The sequence below is a fragment of the Tripterygium wilfordii genome, chromosome 21 (genome assembly GCF_013401445.1).
Source record: "Tripterygium wilfordii isolate XIE 37 chromosome 21, ASM1340144v1, whole genome shotgun sequence".
Classification (NCBI taxonomy): domain Eukaryota; kingdom Viridiplantae; phylum Streptophyta; class Magnoliopsida; order Celastrales; family Celastraceae; genus Tripterygium; species Tripterygium wilfordii.
In genome coordinates this window covers 17,472,804-17,492,570 of record NC_052252.1, presented here as the reverse complement: position 1 = coordinate 17,492,570, position 19,767 = coordinate 17,472,804, and the positions used below count along the sequence as shown (strand labels likewise).

The window sequence follows — 19,767 nt, the reverse complement described above, 5'->3', positions numbered from 1 at the left end:
CAAGAAAAAAGAAGATAAGACTTTAGTGAGGTAGCATATGATGTTTTTGCTAAATGGGTTATAACACGTAAGTGAGGTTGGGGATTGAGGGGCCTGCAATCTCTCCCCTTGAAATGACTCAAGAATCTTTTTAATCACAACCCTCCATTTGATCTAACGGAGAAAAAAGTGACCTGTAGATAACTTGAATTTTAATTCGCTGTCAAACAAAAATTAGGGTAAAATCTCTCAAACTCTACAAACGTTCGCGCTTCCTATTCCCTTTCCCTCCTGTTCGAAACTCATTCACTCTCACTGACGAAAAAACTGATACGAGAAACACCTCATGGGCAACCAATCTTAGGTACTTCTCACAATCCCTTTGTTCATAAAATCTTCATCGTGATGTAACTGAATGGGTAGAGAATTGTAAGATTTATTTGTCTTTTGTTAGGTTTAATTCTCAGCTTTAATATATCTTTTTTTGATATCAAGGCAAGCATAAGCTCACATGATGATAGTGGGATCACACGTGATGTATTCTTGCGAAGAGGGAGAGAATTGAAATGAATTCATAGGCTCTTCATCCCACATCGTTTAGGTGCGAGTGGGCTTGTGAAGTGCTATACATGGATAATACTTTTCTTAATTAGCATAACGCGTTTTAAAATAGTTATTGGATTATGATGATTAAGGGCCTAAAATATCATGTTGATGTGTTAGGCTTTCCATCATTATAATTGGCCCGATCTTCAAAATTGGTCAGTGGGCCGGGCACAGCCAACCACGCCTAGATACGTGAGTGAAACCTTTTAAGCCCATCTCAGGACTTGAATATCAATATATCATCATTGAGAACCTAATAATAGAGGCCTTCATCATGCGAAATATTGAAAATCTACCATCCCCTGCGCCAAAAAAAAAAAAATCAACTCATATTACTGCTAAGTGGTGCTACAAAAAAATTCACATACATAAACAAGGGAACCCATATGCTCTACTGGACTGCAATCACTATGATTTGGTGAAGTCAACAGCTCGTCAGTATATTCTAGAGATGACCAGAGGCTTCCTTGAAGCTTGGATTGGCCCGTTTATTTTCAGCACTTGATATAACGGTCAACTTACCATATCAACGGGTTGATTAATCGAAATTGATAAATTCTATTCAGGTGACTAAATTCAATAAATTTATATTCAACGATTCATAATTTTTATGTCTTTTTCACATTCAATTTGATTTTTATTTTGAACAAAAAAAAAAACTCGATTCATAAATCCAATCAAAACACATCCATTATATTACTTTCAAAATAAATTACCACATAGTTCTTTTAACAGTAGACCTCGCTCATCTTTATCTCATCATTGTCCAACTTCAACAACCATTCATTTTCACATGGTTACTGTAACACCCGACTTAAGTGGATAAGGCCACAAGCCTCTGTAGTACAAGTTTGGTGGTGTTGGGCAACTATTGAATGACAAATGAATTAAGTCTCTTGTCTCACATCGCCCAGAGAAAATGAGAAGTGAAGTATATAATTGGTCAAATTTCTTAACAAGTAACAAACGTTTTTCCTAGGCTCAAACTAGTATCGGCTCGTGTTAGGCCTAAAAAGACAAAATTGTACAGGTTGACTCAAAGTGAACAATGTGTTACTAGTATGGAGGGGCGGACTGCTATAAATAGTATCGGAACTGAGACCTCAGGGTTTAAGGTGTGGACACCCACGGACATCTGTGGGCATGTGGGCCACATAGGGACGTGCTTAAAGGGAGAGTTTGTAACACCCGACTCGAGTGGGTGGAGTCACAAGGCCTCTACAGTACAAACTTGGTGGTGCATGCTAGGTGAGCTATCAAGTAGCAAAGAGATTAAGTCTTTTATCTCATATTGTTCAAAAGAAGATGTGAAGTACAATATATAATACACGAAATTTTTTAATTAGTAACAAACGCTTTTTTTAGACTCAAAGTCTCAAACTAGTATAGATTGATGTTAATTCTGGAAAGACAAAGTTGTGTGGATTGATATGAATTGATTCAAAACGGACAAAATGTTATTAGTGTGGAGTGATTGTTACTATCCATTCGTTCTTTGCAATTTGCATTATTCATGAAAGACAGTAAATACAACAAACCAACTCTATCATGACATGCACTTACCATAAATGGCTACTATCCATTCGTAGTCTGCGTTCTTAAAGACAGACTGGATCCATAAATATAACAAGCCAACTATATTATGCCATGCACAGACCCCAAATGGTTACTGTCCATTCATTGTCTACGTTACAGTAAATATAAAAAGACAACTATATCATGACAAGCACTTACCCAAAATGGTAACGCGTTTTAAAACGGTTATTCGGTTGTGATGGTTCAGGTGTACAATATCATATTGGTGGGTTGAACTTTCCATCATTTAGTAGTAGGGCAGGCACAAAACCACATGGTGGTAGTGGAGCCACACACGATGATATGCTTGTGAAGAGTGAGAGAATTGACATGAATTCATGTGACAGACCCTTCATCCCATATCGCTTGGGTGCGGACGGCTTGTGAAGTTCTTTATATGGATAAGTCTTTCCTTAACTAGCATGACGCATTTTAAATTAATTCTTGAATTATATAATGATCAAGGGTCTATAATATCATACCAGTGGATTGAGTTTTCTATTATTATAATTGGCCCGAATATCATCATTGAGAACCGAATCATAGAGGCCTTCAATCATCATGCCAAATATCAACTAAAAAATCTACCATATCCTGCGCCAATCACAAAAATCAACTCATATTTAAGTGGTGCTACAAAAACTTCACATACATGAACAAGGGAACCCATATGCTCTACTGAACTGCAATCACTATGATTCGATGAAGTCAACAACTCTAAAGTATTCTAGAGATGACTAGAGGCTTCCTGGAAACTTGGATTGGCCCGTTTATTTTCAGCACTTTATTTAACGGTCAACCTACACAAATGTTTTTATTAGGCTCAAATTAGTATCCACTGGTGTTGGACCTGAAAAGACAAAATTGTATGGTCCAGGCGGACAGAGTGTTATTAGTATGGAGTGACGGGCTACTACAAATTGTATTGGAGCCGAGACCTTGGGTTTAAGGTGTGGACACCCACAAACATCTGTGGGCATGTGGACCACACAGGGACGTGCTTAAAGGGGAAGTTTGTAACATCCAACTCAAATGGGTGGGATCACAAGTCTTTGTAATGCAAGTTTGATAGTGCATGCTAGGCGACCTATCAAATAGCAAAGAGATTAAATCTCTTGTCTCACATTCTTATGTGAAGTACAATATATAATAGATCAAACTTTTAAGTTAGTAATAAACATTTTTTTTTAAACTCAAACTAATATAGATTGGTGTTGAGTTCGAGAAGATAAAGTCCTGTAGAGTCTAACTCAGAACGGACAAAATTTAACTAGTGTAGACCACAAGTTGCCATCCATTCGTTCTTTGCATTATTAATGAAAGACAGTAAGTACAACAAACCAACTTTATCATGACATGCACCGACCATAAATGGTTACTATCCATTCGTAGCTAGTCTGCGTTATTAAAGACAGACTGGACCGTAAATATAACAAGCCAACTATCTTATGACATGCACAGACCCCAAATGGTTACCGTCCATTCATTGTCTACGTTACAGTAAATATAAAAAAACAACTATATCATGACAAGCACTGACGCAAAATGGTTTCGTTGTTGACTGCATTATTAGGAAAGACAGTAAATATAGACAAGCCAACCATATTATGACACTGACCCCACATGGTTACTATGTCATGACCGCTCAATGTATGAGCATCCACAATCATCCATGCTAAAGAGAGAGTCCATATACACGGGAGTTTGTGCATTATTGTTAATATCAAGTACTAGATAAAACTCGATGACACAAAAATTATCAAGCACTTGAAATTCAATCTTGGTTGCTATTGCAAGAGAAAGAGGGGGAGGGGGAGAGGGAGAGAGAAAGGAAGGGAAATAGAGAAGGTATTGATGTGACTACGAGTGGATCCCAAAATATGTCACTATTTATCAACTAACAACTATTTCAAATATTTTAAATGTGGAGTCATTCTAAATTTTGTTTTATTTTTTGGATTGTGCAAAATTTATCATTATGAATATGTAGCACTAGATATATGAAGAAAATAAGTTTTGGAGCACTTGAAACAAGCTCCATTGTGAATGCTCGTACCATGGGTACTTGAGGAGGCGTGATTTTGTCTACGTACATACGTTCGGTAATTTGATTACTTGTAATGAAAATTTTATTACCATCATAATACAACGAACCAATCAGGGCCAAAAGACATAGTACCTGATGATACTCCTCCACATTCGACATGTAGTTAATTAGGTGTATAGTTTCGTGTTCGAAATCCAGAGGAGGATTAGACTTGTAACTCACGATTTCAGTACTTAAATTTCTTCATTTATGAAACATAAGAGAACATTATTTTGAATTGTATATATGGTTGTCTGAATTAATTAGCTACACCTGCCCCTCTCCCTACATGTTCTTTCTTAAAATTAATGTCATGTGTCTTATAAAAAAAAACAAAAATTAATGTCGTGATTTTCTGACCATCACATGCATGCAATTCCCAGCACAACCAAAACAAATTAAAAAGTCTATAAATATAGATATATATACTCCTCATATTGATCCCTGAAAGAACCAAAACCAAAGAAATATATACCAATTTGATTACACATTTCCCACCCAAAGAATGGCCAATTTGAGTGTTGAAATCATTTCAAGAGAAACCATCAAACCATCTTCACCAAATGTTCACTCTCTTCATCCTTTCAAAATCTCATATTTTGATCAACTCACTCCCACTACTTACGTTCCACTCATCTTCTTTTACACAAGAGATGGTGTTAACCTCATCGACACGTCTAACACCCTAACTCGGCTCAAGAAATCCCTCTCCGAGACCCTTGACATCTATTATCCATTCTCCGGAAGAAATAGAGATAACATTGTCATCAATTCATTTCAAGAAGGTGTACCGTTTTCCGTAGCCCGAGTGAGTTGTCGTGCGGTCGAATTTTTAAGAACTCGAGACACCGACTCACTTAACAAATTTGTCCCGTGTCAACCCTTCGACAAGGAAAAAGACATGGGCATACCTATTGTGAGTTTTCAGGTTAACATTTTCACTTGCAGTGGCATAGCAATTGGGATGTGTTTTTCACACAAGCATGGCGACGGAACAACGTTCGCTAGTTTCTTTAAAACTTGGGCGGCACTTTCACGTGGGTCTAGTTTAGATAAAACAATTTATGCTAATCTTGGCAATGCATCAACTGTTTTTTCCCCAAGAAATCCATTGCCACAAAACTACACAATTTTAATGGACACCTTGTGGTTCTCCGAGAGAAAGCTGGTCACAAGGAGATTCGTTTTCGACGCAAAATCAATAGCAACACTAAGAAGCAAGGCAAGGAATCATGAAAAAGATCAGGCATTGCCATCGCGTATCGAAGCAACAACTGCTTTCATCTGGAAATGCTACATGGCAGCATCAAGAACCACTCTGAGCACCACAAAAGCATCATTGTTGGTGCAAGCAGTGAACGTAAGGCCGCGATCGATGTCGAACGTATTAGATGGTGCAATTGGGAACCTATTTTGGTGGGGAGCAGCACTAGCAAATCCTGCTGATTCAGAACTAAATCAGTTGGTGGTGAAGATGAGGGGAGGTGTTAGTCTTTTTGATGATGATTATTTGAAGAGTTTACAAGGTGAGGAAGGGTTTGAGGTCATGTCCAACCTACTAGATCAGCTAGAGGAGATAATCTCTATTGAAAAACCAGATGTGTTGGCTTTTACTAGCTGGTGTTATCAAGGTGTGTATGAATTGAATTTCGGATTTGGCGAGCGGGTTTGGGCTGCTGTGATGGGGAAAGCTGGACCAGAATTTAGAAACCTCGTTGTGTATTTTGAGACCAAATGGGGTAAAGGTATCGAAGCTTGGATTACCTTAGATGAAACAAGAATGGCTGCATTGGAAAAAGACACTGAGTTTCTAGCATTTGCTTCTCCAAATCCGGTGATTTCAAGCTTGTGAAGTGGTCTATTGATCATTAAACCTTAACAAACAAGCACCTCTTTGTCATTTCATTTCATTTTAATTAAAATATATTATATCTAGATTTTGTTAGAAATCTAAGCCCACTCGTATCAACCATGTTGTCCGCTTTAGGTTTATCGGTTCTCGTCGCACGGCTTTGTTCTTAATGATGTTTTGGAACCATTTTCAATGCTCACTCATCATCTTTCATCGTCCAAATAAGACACCCAGCTCACTCAGAATGTCCTTCAAACAGCTAAGTCTCTCCAAAAATGGCAGGCCATGAAACCAGAAAAACCTCGCCGTAAGCCTAGAAATATAACCAACTAACGTTATACTGAATATTAATATCTTGAAACTTCCATAAGTAACCAAACTTAGCTTAGTTGATAGAGTGCAGGACCACAGTTTTGACTGACATCATAAGGTTTCTGATTCAAATCCAAAAACTCACACATTTATGAAATACACCCCAACATTACCATGTTATCTGTGGTGTTGATGATGCAGCACCACCAACTGTTGTAATACAAGGTCATGACCACCGGGTGCCCGGGATCTACTGTAATAAAATTACAACAGGTCCCGCTGTAATGCCCTTTATGGGTCGTAAAAAATTTTATTTTTATTTTTAAAAATCATAAATATATAGTATTTTTCATAACGAATTCAACGGTATATTTTCTGTTTGAAACAAAAATCAAATTCATCGTGATCAAAACGTCGAATATTTTGAGTTTATATCCGATGGTCTAGAATTGTCGTGTCTTTTTCATGTTGAATTTGATTTTTGTTTCTAACAAAAAATATATCGTTGTGTTCGTTGTGATGAACACTACATATTTATGATTTTTAAAAATAAAAATAAAAATAAAAATTTTTAACGCCCAAGAAAGACATTACAGTGGGACCTATTGCAATTTTATTACAACAGGTTCTGGGCTTCCATGACCACCACCTCAACCTTACCCACGCCGAATTAATGGCATTGGACAAGTTTTTGTCGGGAGAGTATTCCTGTAATGATTGCAGGAAGAGATTCGCATCAGATGATTATGTTTTACAGTTTTACTGTTGTACAAAATGTACTTGTGTGATGCATCTCTCTTATGCAATCTAGCTCTGAGGTACAATTCGGAGATTGAGTAACTATCAGTGCAAAGCATGTGGGATCTTTGTTATGGCTGCACGACGCACGTTAGTTCCGATCGACTAGACATCAAATGTGCTTTGCTAATGCCTATTTATTGATGCACATCTATTTGATTTTTTTTTCTCCTTTTTTTGACCGAATTAATTATATATATATATATATATCTAGCTAAGAAAACATGTAAAAAAAAAATTTGTAATAGAAGCAAATTAAATTCAGAAAAAATAATTAAGTCTGTGTATTTTTGTCCCACAATTAATCCAAGCGAAATTTATCTATGATTAAAGAATAATGTCTAAGACTCTCAAAATATGACCCATATTTTACCCCATCAACGTGAAGTGTTGAATGTTAGTGAAACCTACATGTGTTTTTTTTTTTAAAAAAAAAATTCATGACAATTTCACATGCCATATAGATTTGGAGGTAAAATAATAGTTATATTTAGGGGGTTTGTACTATTAATACTGATGATTAAATAGTAGTTAACTGATTTTGATCATGAATACTCAAAGCAGTGAAAATAGTTCCAAAACATCATTAAGAACAAAGCCGTGCGACGAGAATTGATAAACCTAAATCGGACAACATCGTTGATATGAGTGGGCTTAGATGTCTGACAAAATCTAGATATAATATATTTTAATTAAAATGAAATGACAAAGAGGTGCTTGTTTGTTAAGGTTTGATGATCAATAGACCACTTCACAAGCTTGAAATCACCGGATTTGGAGAAGCAAATGCTAGGAATTCAGGGTCTTGTTCTAGAGCAGCCATTCTTGTTTCATCTAAGGTAATCCAAGCTTCAATACCTTTACCCCATTTGGTCTCAAAATACACAACAAGGTTTCTAAATTCTACTCCAGCTTTCCCCATCACAGCAGCCCAAACCGGCTCGCCAAATCCAAAATCCAATTCATACACACCCTGATAGCACCAGCTAGTAAAAGCCAACACATCTGGTTTTTCAATAGAGATGATCTCCTCTAGCTGGTCTAGTAGGTTGGACATGGCCTCAAACCCTTCTTCACCTTGTAAACTCTTCAAATAATCATCATCAAAAAGACTAACACCTCCCCTAATCATCTCCACCAAATGATTTAGTTCTGAATCAGCAGGATTTGCCAGTGCTGCTCCCCACCAAAACAGGTTCCCAATTGCACCATCTAATATCTTTGACATCGATCGTGGCCTCATGTTCACTGCTTGCACCAGCAATGATGCTTTTGTGGTGCCTAGAGTGGTTCTTGATGCTGCCATGTAATGCTTCCAAATGAAACTGGTTATTGCTTCGATACGCGATGGCAATGCCTCATCTTGTTCATTCCTTGCCTTGTTTCTTAGGGTTGTTATTGACTTTGCGTCGAAAACGAACCTCCTTGTGACCAGCTTTCTCTCGGAGAACCACAAGGTGTCCATTAGGGTTGTGTAGTTTTGTGGCAATGGATTCTGTGGGGGGAAAACAGTTGATGCATTGCCAAGATTAGCATACATTGCTATATCTACATTAGACCCGCGTGAAAGTGCGGCCCAAGTTTTAAAGAAACTAGCCAACGTTGTCATGTCGCCAAGTTTGTGTGAAAAACACATGCCAATGGCTATGCCACCGCAAGCGAAAACGTTCACCTGAAAACTCATAGCAGGTACTCCCATGTCTTTTTCTTTGTGAAAGGGTGTACACAAAAGGAATTTGTTAAGTGACTCGATTTCTCGAGTTCTTAAAAACTCGACCACGCGACAATTCACTCGGGCTACCAAAAACGGTACACCTTCTTTAAATGAATTGATGACAATGTTATCTCTATTTCTTCCGGATAATGGATAATAGATGTCAAGGGTCTTGGAGAGGGATTTCTTGAGGCGAGTTAGGGTTTCGGACGTGTTGATGAGGTTAACACCATCTCTTGTGTAAAAGAAGATGAGTGGAACATAAGTAGTGGGAGTGAGTTGATCAAGATATGAGATTTGAAAGGATGAAGAGTGTGAACATTTGGTGAAGATGGTTTGATGGTTTCTCTTGAAATGATTTCAACAGTCAAATTGGCCATTCTTTGGGTGGGAAATGTGTAGTCAAATTGGTATATATTTCTTTGGTTTTGGTTCCTCGTCGAGGAGTATATATTTATAGACTTGCTGGTTTTAATTTGTTTTGGTTGTGCTGGCAATTGCTTGCATGTGATGGACAGAAAATCACACAAAATTAATTTTAAAAAGATCATGTTGGAAGAGGGCAGTTGTAGCTAATTAATTCAGACAACAAAAAATTCAGAAGATGAGTAATCATGGTCCACCAAACTTTTGATAAAAATATATATATACTTATACAATTATATATAAATAAATAAATAAATAATGCATTTATATATATAGTTATATACAGGCTCATACCTCAATATACACTTAGGAACCAAAATAAAAACACACTTCATATGCAGACCCATACCTAAATACCTAAGGCCTTAATTGGCTAAGTTGACTTCTAAGTCTTCACTCTCTTCTTGTATTAGCTACCGCAACCTTTGCTTGCCTGATGACAAATAGCTTCATCTCCTACTCTCCTTTTTGGTGTAATTGTGTAAGTGTGTAACAGTGTCCGATGACGAACCATTTCAATATGTATTTATGTTGACGTTTTGGATTATTTTATGCCAACAAATATCAAGATAAAGTCCGATGGATTGGGCTTTCAATGGATTCCTTCGTTACCAAAAAATAATAATCAAGACATCGTTAATTTCATTCTAAATAGGTGTAATGTTGTAAATAATCTTAAAAAAAATTTATATAGGCGCAACCTCTGAACCTTGTCAACTTTTAGTAGTCCCCCGAAAATCAATTCTTGTCTCTGTCCTTCTGAGTAATGCTACATCTACCCACAATAAGACCCTCATTTTATCCTTAAGTATATGTGACATGTGAAATATCCATTGATTATAAACACGCATGTAGAACTCACTTAACATCCAACACTTTACATTAATTGAGATTAAATGAGGTAACATTTTTGGGGTCTCAAACATTATTCTCGAGAAGATAAGAATATACATTATTAATTTATTGCATAGACAAACAAACTTAGCTAATTTTAGAAACAAAGGGGTTAGAAAATAAAGCTCTTATGTTACATAAGTGAAGAAGTTTAAGTACTGAAACCGCCAAAAACTATAGAACTAACGAAATTCTTAGGAAAAGAAAACCTTTCCAGCCCATTCTTGGAACCTTCTTATGTAGTAACAACGGTATAACATGTTTCAGATCAGATTGGTCAGTTACGAGTCTGGAATTCGAACACAAAACTATACACCTAATTAACTACATGTCGAGTGTGGGGGAGTATACGGTTCTAACCGGGCGTATGCATGTCATCTGGTACTATGTGCTTTGGTCATGATTGGTTCGATCGTTGTATTGTAATGGTAATAACATTCCCATTACAAGTAATCAAATTATGGGGCATATGTAGAGAAAGTCTCACGCCTCCCTCATTACCGCCTATGACTTTCTAGATGTAAGAAATAAGTTGCCATATATATCAACTGAGTTGTGATAACATAATAAACCATGTGGGGCAAGTGTCATAATATGGTTGGCTTGTTATATTTATTGTCTTTCATTAATATGACAACCAATGGATAGTAACCATTCGCCAAGCACACAAACCAATGTGACCTTTGCTAGTTAGCTTCATATCCGAATTTATTAGACGACACTAATTTAGGCGTCGACATCTGGTCGACCCAGAAATTTAGGAACCAGGCTCGACTTGAGCCCAAGTCCGATTTGTTTAGTCCTACTCAGGGCTGGGCCGAGTTCGAGACAAACATGACGGCCCATGCCCGGCTTGGACCCAGATGATTCAAACCTATGGGCTCGAGTCGGGCCTGGGCCGGGCTTGAGCCTATTTGAACAAAATCTAGAGATATGCAATGTTTTAGTATAAGCAGTTGTAGAGCTGCTTCAACCCAATGGACTGGTATGAATGGGCTACTTCACAAACTTGAAAGGACAATGTTAGAAACCCCCAAAATATCACCTTCAAAAGTCCCTCAAATCTATGTGACACTAAAATAACCATTGATTAAAAATATACATGTAGGGCTCACTTCACATCCAACCCTCCACATTAAATGAGGGTTTTTTGGGGGTCACTTTTTGAGGGTCTCAAGCATTATTCAACTTGAAATCACCGGATTTGGAGAAGCAAATGTTAGGAATTCAGGGTCTTGTTCCAGAGCAGCCATTCTTGTTTCAACTAAGGTAATCCAAGCTTCAATACCTTTACCCCATTTGGTCTCAAAATACACAACAAGGTTTCTAAATTCTACTCCAACTTTCCTCATCACAGCAGCCCAAACCGGCTCGCCAAATCCGAAATTCAATTGATAGACACCTTGATAACACCAGCAAGTAAAAGCCAACACATCCGGTTTTCTAGCTGGTCTAGTAGGTTGGACATAGCCTCAAACCCTTCTTCACCTTGTAAACTCTTTAAATAAACATCATCAAAAAGACTAACACCTCCCCTCATCTTGCCCACCAAATGATTTAGTTCTGAATCAGTAGGATTTGCCAGTGCTGCTCCCCACCAAAACAGGTTCCCAATTGCACCATCTAATAAGTTTGACATCGATCGTGGCCTCACGTTCACTGCTTGCACCAATAATGATGCTTTTGTGGTGCCTAGAGTGGTTCTTGATGCTGCCATGTAACGCTTCCAAATGAAACACATGCCAATGGATATGCCACCGCAAGCGAAAAGGTTCACCTGAAAACTCACAATAGGTACTCCCGTGTCTTTTTCTTTGTGAAAGGCGTACACAGAAGGAATTTGTTAAGTGACTCGATTTCTCGAATTCTTAAAAACTCAACCACACGACAATTCACTCGGGTTATAAAAAATGGTACACCTTGAAATGAATTGACGACAATGTTATCTCTATTTCTTCCGGAGAAAGGATAATAAATGTCAAGAGTCTCGGAGAGCGATTTTTTGAGGCGAATTAGGGTTTCCGACGTGTTGACGTGGTTAACACCATCTCTTGTGTAAAACAAGGTGAGTGGAACATAAGTAGTGGGAGTGAGTTGATCAAGATATGAGATTTTGGAAGGATCAAGTTTGTGAATATTTGGTGAAGATGGTTTGATGGTTTCTCTTGAAATGATTTCAACACTCAAATTGGCCATTCTTTTGGTGGGAACTGTGTAGTCAAATTGGTATATATTTCTTTGCTTTTTGTTCTTTCAGGATCAATATGAGGAGGATATATTTATAGACTTGTTGGGTTTTAATTTGTTTTGGTTGCGCTGGCAATTGCAGGCATGTGATGGTCAGAAAATCACACTACTACAATTTTAAGAAAGAGCATGTAGGGAGAGAGGGGCAGTTGTAGCTAATTAATCTAGACAACCATAAAATTCAGAAGATAAGAATATCTTTTTATTGCATAGACAGTAGCTAGTGTTAGAAACAAAAAGGTTGGAAAATAATGTTCACTTATGTTACACAAGTGAAGAAATTTAAGTACTGAAATTGCCAAAACAATATAATTAACGAAATTTTAGAATAAAGAAAACCCTTCCAGCCCAAACTGGTCAGTTACGACCTACGAGTCTGATCCTTGTGTGGAATTCGAACACGAAGTTATGAAAAATGCTATGGATCTCAATAGCTTATATCCCAGTTGTTGAGTTGTACGCACATGAATTCATTTGCATCATATGAAATCCACAAATTCACTTGAATTATGTGCGTACAACTTAACAGATAGGATAACTAGAATATCGATGTTGGGATGTGTATCATTTTTGCGAAACTATACACCTAATTAACTACATGTTGAATGTGGAGGATTATACGAGTCTAACCGAGCATATGTATGCCTCACTGATCACGTACTATATATGCGCTTTGTCCCTGATTGGTTCGTTGTATTGTGAAGGTAATAAAATTCCTATTACAAGTAATCAAATTACAAGTCGTATGCAAAGAAAGTCTCTCACGCTTCCCTAATTAGAACCCATGACTATCTAGATGTGACGAAATAAATACCCAAGTTATCATATAGATAGAGTGGTCATAATATTGTTGGCTTGTTATATTTATTGTCTTTCAGAATAATGCAGACAATGAATGAATACTAACCATGTGAGGTCAGTGCATATCATAAGATAGTTGGGCTTGTTTCTTTCATAATAATGCACACAACGAATGGTTCTTGAGATGCACAAAAAGAAAATGAATGGCTGTTGAAGGCTTGAAGTAGGAGAAGGATGGGATAAGGATGAGCGGAATCTGCTGTAAAAAAACTAGCTGTAATTTATTTTAAAACCAATATAATTTTTCTAGTTTTTTTATAAAAAAAAAATCATGGATGTTTTTTGATTGGATTTATGAGTTTAATCGGGTTTCTTTTGTCCAAAACAAAAATTACATTAAATGTGAAAAAGACATGAAAATTATGGATAGTTGAATATAAAAACTCAAAACATTATAATTTCTTTTTCGATGAATTTGATTTTTGTTTAGGACAAAAAAAAGAGAGTTAGAACTCTTATTTAAAGCAAGATAAGTATGTTAAGCCAATTTTATTGAAAGTAAACCCATTGCATAAGGTAATAGGTATTCTAGTTAGAACTATTGATTCATATAGAATGTTATGTCGGATTTTTCCGTCATCGAAACTAACCGAGGCACACACTAGGTTTTACAAGGTGATCAAGAAGGGTTTGAGGTCTTGTCCAGCACACTACACCAGCTAGAGGATATTATGTCTATTGAAAAGCCAGATGTATTGACAATTCACTAGCTGGTGCTATTAAGGTGTGTATGGAGTGAATTTCGGCTCCCCAGCATGTTTGGATTGTTGTGACGGGAAAAGATCGCTAAGACTTTATTTCACACTGGATTGGCAATTACTCAATCAATTGGTGTATAAATAAAGTTTCGTCACTTTCACACAACTAACGTAATTTTTTAGCCTAAAAACCAACGAAGACGGCTCAAAAAAAAACATCCTGTTACATTTACATTTTGTTACAAAAAATTGAAGAATGAAGATGTATAAAATTTAGTCCTATACTTTATATATTGAGCTGGGCCATTTGGCCACGGACTGTTTATCTTGAGTGCAAGTCCAGCAAAAACATAGTCTAATTAGTTGGGCTTGACGGGTCAAAAGGTCCATTATATCCCGTCAAAATAAAAGAACCTCATCGCTCTCTGTTTCCTGCGAGTCACTATCAAAATGACATCGTTTCATTCCCGTACAACAGAAGATAATAGGTCCGTTTGGAAGTATTTTGTATTTTGACCTACTGAGATGAGATGAGACGAGACGAGATGAGATGCAAAATTGAGATGAGATGCAAAATTTTAATGAGATGAGGTGACTTAGATGTACTGTAAAAAAATGTTTGGCACCTCACTTGAAAACTTCAATCAACTTCATCTAAAATTTCAAAAATTACGTTGACTAGTTTAATGATACATGTTCGATCAAAAAAAAAAAAAAAACACCACATGTAAACGTTTGAGAGAACCTTTTAAAGGACAAAGAGCTGCTTGCCTGTTTGTTAAGGTTTGATGATGAATAGGCCGGGCTACTTGCTTCACAAGCTTGAAATCACCGGATTTGGAGAAGCGAATGCTAGGAACTCAGGGTCTTGTTCCAGAGCAGCCATTCTCATTTCATCTAAGGTAATCCAAGCTTCAATACCTTTACCCCATTTGGTCTCAAAAAACACAACCAGGTTTCTAAATTCTACTCCAGCTTTCCCCATCACAGCAACCCAAACCGGCTCGGCAAATCCAAAATTCAATTCATACACACCCTGATAGCACCAGCTAGTAAAAGCCAGCACATCTGGTTTTTCAATAGAGATGATCTCCTCTAGTTGGTCTAGTAGGTTGGACATGGCTTCAAACCCTTCTTCACCTTGTAAACTCTTCAAATAATCATCATCAAAAAGACTAACACCTTCCCTCATCTTCCCCACCAAATGATTTAGTTCTGAATCAGCAGGATTTGCCAGTGCTGCTCCCCACCAAAACAAGTTCCCAATTGCACCATCTAATAAGTTTGACATCGATCGCGGCCTCACGTTCACTGCTTGCACCAACAATGATGCTTTTGTGGTGCCTAAAGTGGTTCTTGAAGCCGCCATGTAACATTTCCAGATGAAACTGGTTATTGCTTCGATACGCGATGGCAATGACTGATCTTGTTCAGTAGTACCTTTTGCCTTGTCTCTTAGTGTTGTTATTGATTTTGCGTCAAAAACGAATCTCCTTGTAACGAGTTTTCTCTCGGAGAACCACAAGGTCTCCATTAGGGTTGTGTAAGCTTGTGGCAATGGATTCCGTGGGGAAAAAACAGTTGATGCATTGCCAAGATTTGCATACATTGCTTTATCTAAACTAGACCCGCGCGAAAGTGCCGCCCAAGTTTTAAAGAAACTAGCGAACGTTGTTCCGTCGCCATGCTTGTGTGAAAAACACATCCCAATCGCCATGCCACCACAAGCGAAAATGTTCACTTGAAAACTCACAATAGGTACTCCCATGTCTTTTTCTTTGTCGAAGGGTTGACACGGAACGAATTTGTTAAGTGACTCGGTTTCTCGAGTTCTTAAAAATTCGACCATGCGATAATTTGTTTTGGCTACAAAGAACGGTACACCTTCTTGAAATGAATTGACAACAATGTTATCTCTATTTCTTCCAGAGAATGGATAATAGATATCAAGGGTCTCGGAGAGGGATTTCTTGAGCCGGGTTAGGGTTTCGGATGTGTTGACGGGGTTAACACCATCTCTTGTGTAAAAGAAGATGAGTGGAACAAAAGTAGTGGGAGTGAGTTGATCAAGATATGAGATTTTGAAAGGATCAAGTTTGTGAACATTTGGTGAAGATGGTTTGATGGTTTCTCTTGAAATGATTTCAACACACAAATTGGCCATTCTTTTGGTGGAAAATGTGTAGTCAAATTATATTGGTATATATATTTCTTTGCTTTTGGTTCTTACAGACAGGGATCGATATGAGGAGTATATATATACTATATATTTATAGACTTCTTTGCTTTAATTTCTTTTGGTTGTGCTGGCAATTGCAGGCACGTGATGGTCAGAAAATCCCACTACAATTTTAAGAAAGAGCATTTAAGGAGAGGATTGCTAGTAGTCTAGTAGATATGGTTCTTGTCTTCTTCACTAGAACCATGACTTCTTGGATGTGAGAAAGTAAATACTCAAGTTACCGTCCAGATCGAATGTCGGGTACGGGTGTGGTGTCATAATATAGTAGGCTTCTTATATTTTTTGTCTTAATTTAATAATAATGCAAACAGTGAATATATGGTGGTTGAAATTGAAGGAGGATGGGATAAGGCTCCAAGCATTGAATTCCGGATCAAATCTTCAGAGATTGGCAGGTGCACAAACCAATACGGCCTTGGCGTCATAGCCGAATTTATAATTAGAAAACTCCAATTGTCAGGTCCTTAAATTTTCTTTTTATGACAAGATCACCCTAAACCAGATGTATTGGCATTCACTAGCTGGTGTGTATCAAGGTGTGCATGGAGTGAATTTTGGGTTCGGCTACCCACTTTGGATTACTTTTATGGGAAAAACTGGACCTGAATTTAGAAAGCTTCTTGTGTTTTTTTTTAACTTTTTTGAGACTAAATGGGGTAAACGTATTAAGGCATGGATTACCTTAGATGCAACAAGAACGGCGGTTTGAACAATATCAATATATTTGTACCATTTATATCAGAAATATAACCCCACTCAAATCAACAAATATTGTCTGCTTTAGGGAGCGGGAGACCAATGTCCACCATCCCTCACTGTTTCCTATGTAGGGGTAAAGGGATTGATTTTAGGGGATTGTCGGGTTTATCGATTCATTAAGGATACATCGGGTTTTGACTACTTTATTTATCTATGTCGTCTCACTTAATGGTACTTGGGCTCAGAAAGGCCTTTGTTGATTGAGAGAAGCTTGGGTTTTCTTATAAATCACATCGCTTGGTGTTCTCCAAGCGATGTAGAATTATAAGTCTAACACTCCCCTACATTTGTGGACAAAGTTTTGCCATACCCAATAAATGGACAGATGGAGGCTTGTCCAAAAGGATCGAGACTTTGTTTTGATATCATATTAGTAATCCCACCCCACTCAAATCAATGTGATTGTTTTATGTAAATAAATCGGGCCGCTCGACTTTGTTTTTCTGAATGGTCTCACTTAATGGTACTTCAACCCTTAAAAGACATTTGTTGATAGAGAAAAACTTAAGTTTCTTACAATCCAATCGTTTGGTGTTCTCCAAACGATACGAGATTATAAGTCTTAACAAGTTGCTTCTCCAAATCCAACCATTTCAAGCATGTGAATGTTAACATGCGTATTTAACTTAGTGTTGTTTTTAATTTTAATATTGAACTTAAATCTCCTGTTACATTCACATTTTGATATAAAAGATTGAAGAATGATTGAATGAAGATGTATCAAATTTAGGTCTATACTTTATATGTTGATTATTGAGTTGGGCCATCTGACCACGGGCCACATACTTTCTATTGGGTGCAAGCCCAGCAAAATCATAACTTTGATTATTTGGGCTTGATGGGCCAATAGGCCCATTATATATCCCGTCAAAAGAAAATGAACTTCATCTCGCTCCCATCTCCGAGTCACTCCCAAAATGGCGTCGTTTCATTGCAGCTTTTTCTGTCTAATCCTATTTTGTCTTCTCCTAGATCCCAAGAGAAGAATAGAACAGGAAGATGGGATTGGGCAGGACCGGGCCATTTGGGTCGGGAAACCCGGGACCGAGCGGAGAAGTCTGACGTTTCCCACCAGCAGCACAACCGGAGATAATGAGAGCAGCCAAGAAAGACGATCAGTATGCTTCGTTTGTGTACGACGCCCTTCGCCACCTCTTCGGTACCTTCTTCACTCCCTCTGCAATTCGACTTGCTCTTTTTTGCGTTGTGATTGTTAAAATTAGTTCTGATCACTCCCTGTCTCGCTCATCTTGTTGCTGAAAGATTTTGTATTCAAGATTTTCATTACAAAACTGAGATCAATACAGACAGGGTTTATATTTACAGAGGTTGCAACGTTCATTGAAACGTTCGGGGATATAGATGTAAATAAAAAAGTTTATAAAAGTGGGGTACAGTTTAACAATTTTCGGTGTGTGGATAAAATTTCTCAAGTAGAAGATACTGAACTAGCCGTTAGAGACATTGCTCTTTTGGTTCAGGTACCAGAGTTGCTGTAGCCTGTCAGAGTGAGGTTAGCCCCTTCGTCTTTTACTTGTATCGGATGAATTTTAGCAGTGTGAGCTTCTGCGAGTTCTAATACAGTGAGGCAAATCCAGTGTAGCAGGAGTGTCAACGTAGTGGAAAGATGATGTTTTTCCAGTTTATGCTATCAATAAGGTCAGGTGGGGATTTATGTGCATTTTATTGCAGCGCCACTGGGATATCTTGTTTGGTTTGCTGTCAAAACTATATTTCAGCTAGATCCTTTGAATTATATTGTTTATTTTTTTATTATTATAATAGACAGTAATGGTTACTGCCATAATTAACTGAACTTCGACCAGATATATAGCTATTCTCATTCCAGCCAGTAATGGTAAATTGAGTTCCAATGGTCACAAAAAATTAATCTGAACTTCTCCTCTCATGGGTATTCTAGGTCGAGATTTGCCAGTCTTAAATGAAGAAGGCAATGTTATACCTATGGACCCTGAAAAGGGTGGTATGATGATATCAGATTCCGCGTCAACTTCAGAGGCAAAATTTCAATATTTCAGGTTGTCTCAGTTACAACTTACATGCATATAGGAGTTATCACATTTGTTTAAACTTACAATAACTATACAGATTGGCACAGAAAAGATAAAATGTCTTAGGGCCAGACTTTGATGGCCAATGAGCCCCCCTCCCCTGGCCTGAAATATCATATCCTGTCTTCTTTATCAGTTGTGCATATTGCATAATCGAACATTGTTATGTAACTTTTGCCATTGTTCATGTGCTCAGTCTCAAGCAATAACTGGGGCCAGTAAGTGCACGCTCTGCCTGAGACATCGCCAGTATCCGACAGCTACGGCGTGTGGTCATGTATTCTGCTGGTGAATATTCTTTCTACCCCTACGATATCTTATCTTAACATGTTTCTCCCTTTGTCCGTTCAATTGTTTTTATGATTGTCTGTATTTGGTCATTATATTACCAATTTTCTTATTCTAGTTACATGATCTTTTGCCCTTCCGTTTACAAGGAACTGCATTATAGAATGGTGCAATGAGCAGCCCGAGTGCCCCCTCTGCCGTACTCCGATAACCCATTCAAGCCTAGTTTGTTTGTTATCACACAATTCTGTATTCTATCGCGTTCAAAATTACCATAATGTATCGATATTAGAGTGTACTTTTATTGAAATAATTACTACGCAGCAGGTTTTTTGAGAATGAAGGAGCAATATAAACC

The 19,767-nt window shown here is 37.6% G+C and overlaps 3 protein-coding genes and 1 pseudogene across 12 annotated transcripts; 2 read left to right on the top strand and 2 right to left on the bottom strand.

Annotated features, from left to right (window-relative positions):
* Positions 1-4,751: 4,751 nt before the first annotated feature.
* LOC119988041 (stemmadenine O-acetyltransferase-like) lies at positions 4,752-6,098 on the top strand. Its single transcript, XM_038832947.1, has one exon. It carries the CDS (start codon positions 4,752-4,754, stop codon positions 6,096-6,098), a length of 1,347 nt encoding a protein of 448 aa, XP_038688875.1.
* Positions 6,099-7,800: 1,702 nt separating this feature from the next.
* Positions 7,801-9,323, bottom strand: LOC119990140 (annotated as a pseudogene).
* Positions 9,324-14,862: 5,539 nt separating this feature from the next.
* Positions 14,863-16,212, bottom strand: LOC119988040 (stemmadenine O-acetyltransferase-like). Its single transcript, XM_038832946.1, has one exon. It carries the CDS (start codon positions 16,210-16,212, stop codon positions 14,863-14,865), a length of 1,350 nt encoding a protein of 449 aa, XP_038688874.1.
* Positions 16,213-17,954: 1,742 nt separating this feature from the next.
* Positions 17,955-19,755, top strand: LOC119989957 (peroxisome biogenesis factor 10-like). Of its 10 annotated transcripts, XM_038835739.1 has the most exons (6): positions 18,071-18,208; positions 18,531-18,562; positions 18,648-18,713; positions 18,971-19,068; positions 19,318-19,409; positions 19,559-19,755. In XM_038835739.1, exons 3-6 carry the CDS (start codon positions 18,677-18,679, stop codon positions 19,743-19,745), a joined length of 414 nt encoding a protein of 137 aa, XP_038691667.1. In that variant the 5' UTR covers positions 18,071-18,208; positions 18,531-18,562; positions 18,648-18,676; the 3' UTR covers positions 19,746-19,755. The 10 variants fall into 10 exon arrangements, 2 of the variants coding, with proteins under 2 accessions (XP_038691666.1, XP_038691667.1); XR_005465922.1 differs by having other exon boundaries at positions 18,531-18,708; positions 18,971-19,088; XR_005465925.1 differs by lacking the exon at positions 19,559-19,755 and having other exon boundaries at positions 18,648-18,708; positions 18,971-19,088; positions 19,318-19,526.
* Positions 19,756-19,767: the final 12 nt, after the last annotated feature.

Coding starts and splice junctions, on each gene's coding strand:
- LOC119988041 (XM_038832947.1), top strand. CDS start 4,752: ATGGCCAATTTGAGTGTTGAAATCATTTCAAGAGAAACCATCAAACCA.
- LOC119988040 (XM_038832946.1), bottom strand. CDS start 16,212: ATGGCCAATTTGTGTGTTGAAATCATTTCAAGAGAAACCATCAAACCA.
- LOC119989957 (XM_038835738.1), top strand. CDS start 18,142: ATGAGAGCAGCCAAGAAAGACGATCAGTATGCTTCGTTTGTGTACGAC. Junction 18,209..18,970: donor CGCCCTTCGCCACCTCTTCG/GTACCTTCTTCA, acceptor TGGGTATTCTAG/GTCGAGATTTGCCAGTCTTA. Junction 19,410..19,558: donor TGTGGTCATGTATTCTGCTG/GTGAATATTCTT, acceptor TCCGTTTACAAG/GAACTGCATTATAGAATGGT.